The 1,902-nt window shown below is 40.5% G+C and overlaps 1 protein-coding gene across 1 annotated transcript; it reads right to left on the reverse strand.

Moving 5' to 3' along the window:
• Positions 1 to 217: 217 nt before the first annotated feature.
• On the reverse strand, positions 218 to 1,688 carry LOC113054163 (fish-egg lectin-like). Its single transcript, XM_026219512.1, has 5 exons — positions 1,593 to 1,688; positions 1,278 to 1,505; positions 926 to 1,137; positions 626 to 753; positions 218 to 502 (listed from the first exon to the last, which is right to left on the reverse strand). Exons 1-5 carry the CDS (start codon positions 1,648 to 1,650, stop codon positions 361 to 363), a joined length of 768 nt encoding a protein of 255 aa, XP_026075297.1. The 5' UTR covers positions 1,651 to 1,688; the 3' UTR covers positions 218 to 360.
• Positions 1,689 to 1,902: the final 214 nt, after the last annotated feature.

Below are 1,902 nucleotides of genomic sequence, written 5' to 3' on the forward strand. Positions count from 1 at the left end.
CAAATGAGTTAAACATACCAGATTAATTTGACACCAAAACTTGTCATTTTAAGTAATGTTAAGTTATGATAACTTTATTTCTTTATTAATAACATTGGGGGTTTACGGTGCATGGTTGTGCAGCACTTGAAACTTCTCCACAGAACAAAGTACACAACATGAATGAGAGATGCTTTCTTTGTTCAAGAGCAAGGAAAGTAAGTAAAGCTTTTGTTAATAATGGCAGAACACTTTATTACAAATCACTTGGAGGTTTCTGTTAGTGATTGAGCTCCTGTGCTGCAGTGACAGACTATAGAAGTACATTTAGGCATACACTCCGCCAGAATTTTAAGACTTCCCGCTCCCCTGTGTAGTGCCTTAACTGCATTTACGGATGGAGCCGTCAACACACACGACCCACAGCACTCCCAGGTCAAAGCTCACATGCTGGTGACCATTGGGACAGGCAACCACAGGGATCCAGTCTGTGCCATCAGGTGTGCAGCGAGTGACACCAGTTCTGCAATAGACAAAAGGTCTCCTTGAATGAAGCATTTGGTTTCCATTTATACTGTATTCACATGTGCATTTAACAAGCTAATAATTTGGTTCATAAAACTTGTAATATGATTATTCAGCTTACCGTCGGAATAAGCTCCCTTGAGAGTTCACACCATAGACACTGCCATCAGTTGCGACTTCAATCATGGACAGAAGTCCAGGAATGTTCACAAAGCTGCCGGACCCTGAACAGACACTAGACGACACATCCTGCACAAGACCAAAAGACACAAATCCAGTTAATCATACAGCCAGATCAAGAAATTTTGCTGCTTTCACCCCAGTGACTTTCCCAGTTTTGTCAAACTCAAACCTTTGCATAATCTCTAGTACATAAAAACCTGGTGTACTAGAGCTCTTGGATTTAGCATTTTGACATTACCTTCATGATGAAGATTTGGTCGTTGTGGTTCACTCCCCAACAGCTGTATGGACCACAGCTGTAGTACTTCAGCTTTCCACCAATATTAATCCAAGGAATGTTACTGGATAGCCATTTGTTGTTAGCATCCATATTTGAACAGAATATGTCATCATACATATTGACACCTGCAATGATCTGATCACCTCCAGCATCCACCTGATTGAGAAGCCCTTACAACACAATCAACAGGTTCAATTAAAGACTAGTAGGTTTAATAAGAACCATAATAAAATGTATTTGGCCATTTCACAACATGTAAATTCATGACCGCTTAAACTGGTCTTCACTTCTGTTCTCTGTAAGTCTTCACCTTCAAGCTTAACAAAACCGCCACTCTGAAACCTAAAGATGTTGTTTGCTGTATTAACCCCCAGCTGACCAGCAGGACCAACACTGAAGTGCTTTAGAGACCCGCTGATCTTTGTGAAGACGTTATCAATCAGGACGAATATCTCATCATTACGGTTCACGCCAACCACGGAGCCAGACCCAGCGTCTATCTGCTTCAGGTTACCATTCACCACATTACAGTTTAAAGCTGTGAAGACAGATGAAATTATTCCAAGATAAATCAGTGACTGCAAATACAGCGACGTTTACATATGAAATAAAAATAAAAGTTTACCCAGAGTGTGAAAGAACTGGCAGCAGAAAAGTAGCAGGACGCTCTGATAAACCTTCATTGCTCCACAACACAGTTTGTGGCTTTTAATCTGTTCATAACCAGAATTATTTCATATAAGTGAAGTCCAGATAAAACATGATCAACATCACAGCGACAGTAATTAAACAAACAACCTTATCTTGTTAGTTCAGGATTCAGCCGTCACTAGAGATTCTCCTCTGATAAGATGCACTAGAAACTTGCATTCAGTATGTGTACATGTTGTTGAGGGAGAGCTTATATAGCCATTCCAGTCGGTGACTGAGTCACA

Source organism: Carassius auratus, chromosome 35 (assembly GCF_003368295.1).
Source record: "Carassius auratus strain Wakin chromosome 35, ASM336829v1, whole genome shotgun sequence".
NCBI lineage: Eukaryota > Metazoa > Chordata > Actinopteri > Cypriniformes > Cyprinidae > Carassius > Carassius auratus.

Bases quoted from the DNA above. Each gene is read 5' to 3' on its own strand.
- LOC113054163 (XM_026219512.1), bottom strand. From the start codon at position 1,650: ATGAAGGTTTATCAGAGCGTCCTGCTACTTTTCTGCTGCCAGTTCTTT. The intron at 1,506-1,592 runs GTAAACTTTTAT...CTGTCTTCACAG, and splicing joins CCAGTTCTTTCACACTCTGG to CTTTAAACTGTAATGTGGTG. The intron at 503-625 runs GTAAGCTGAATA...TGTCTATTGCAG, and splicing joins CAAGGGAGCTTATTCCGACG to AACTGGTGTCACTCGCTGCA.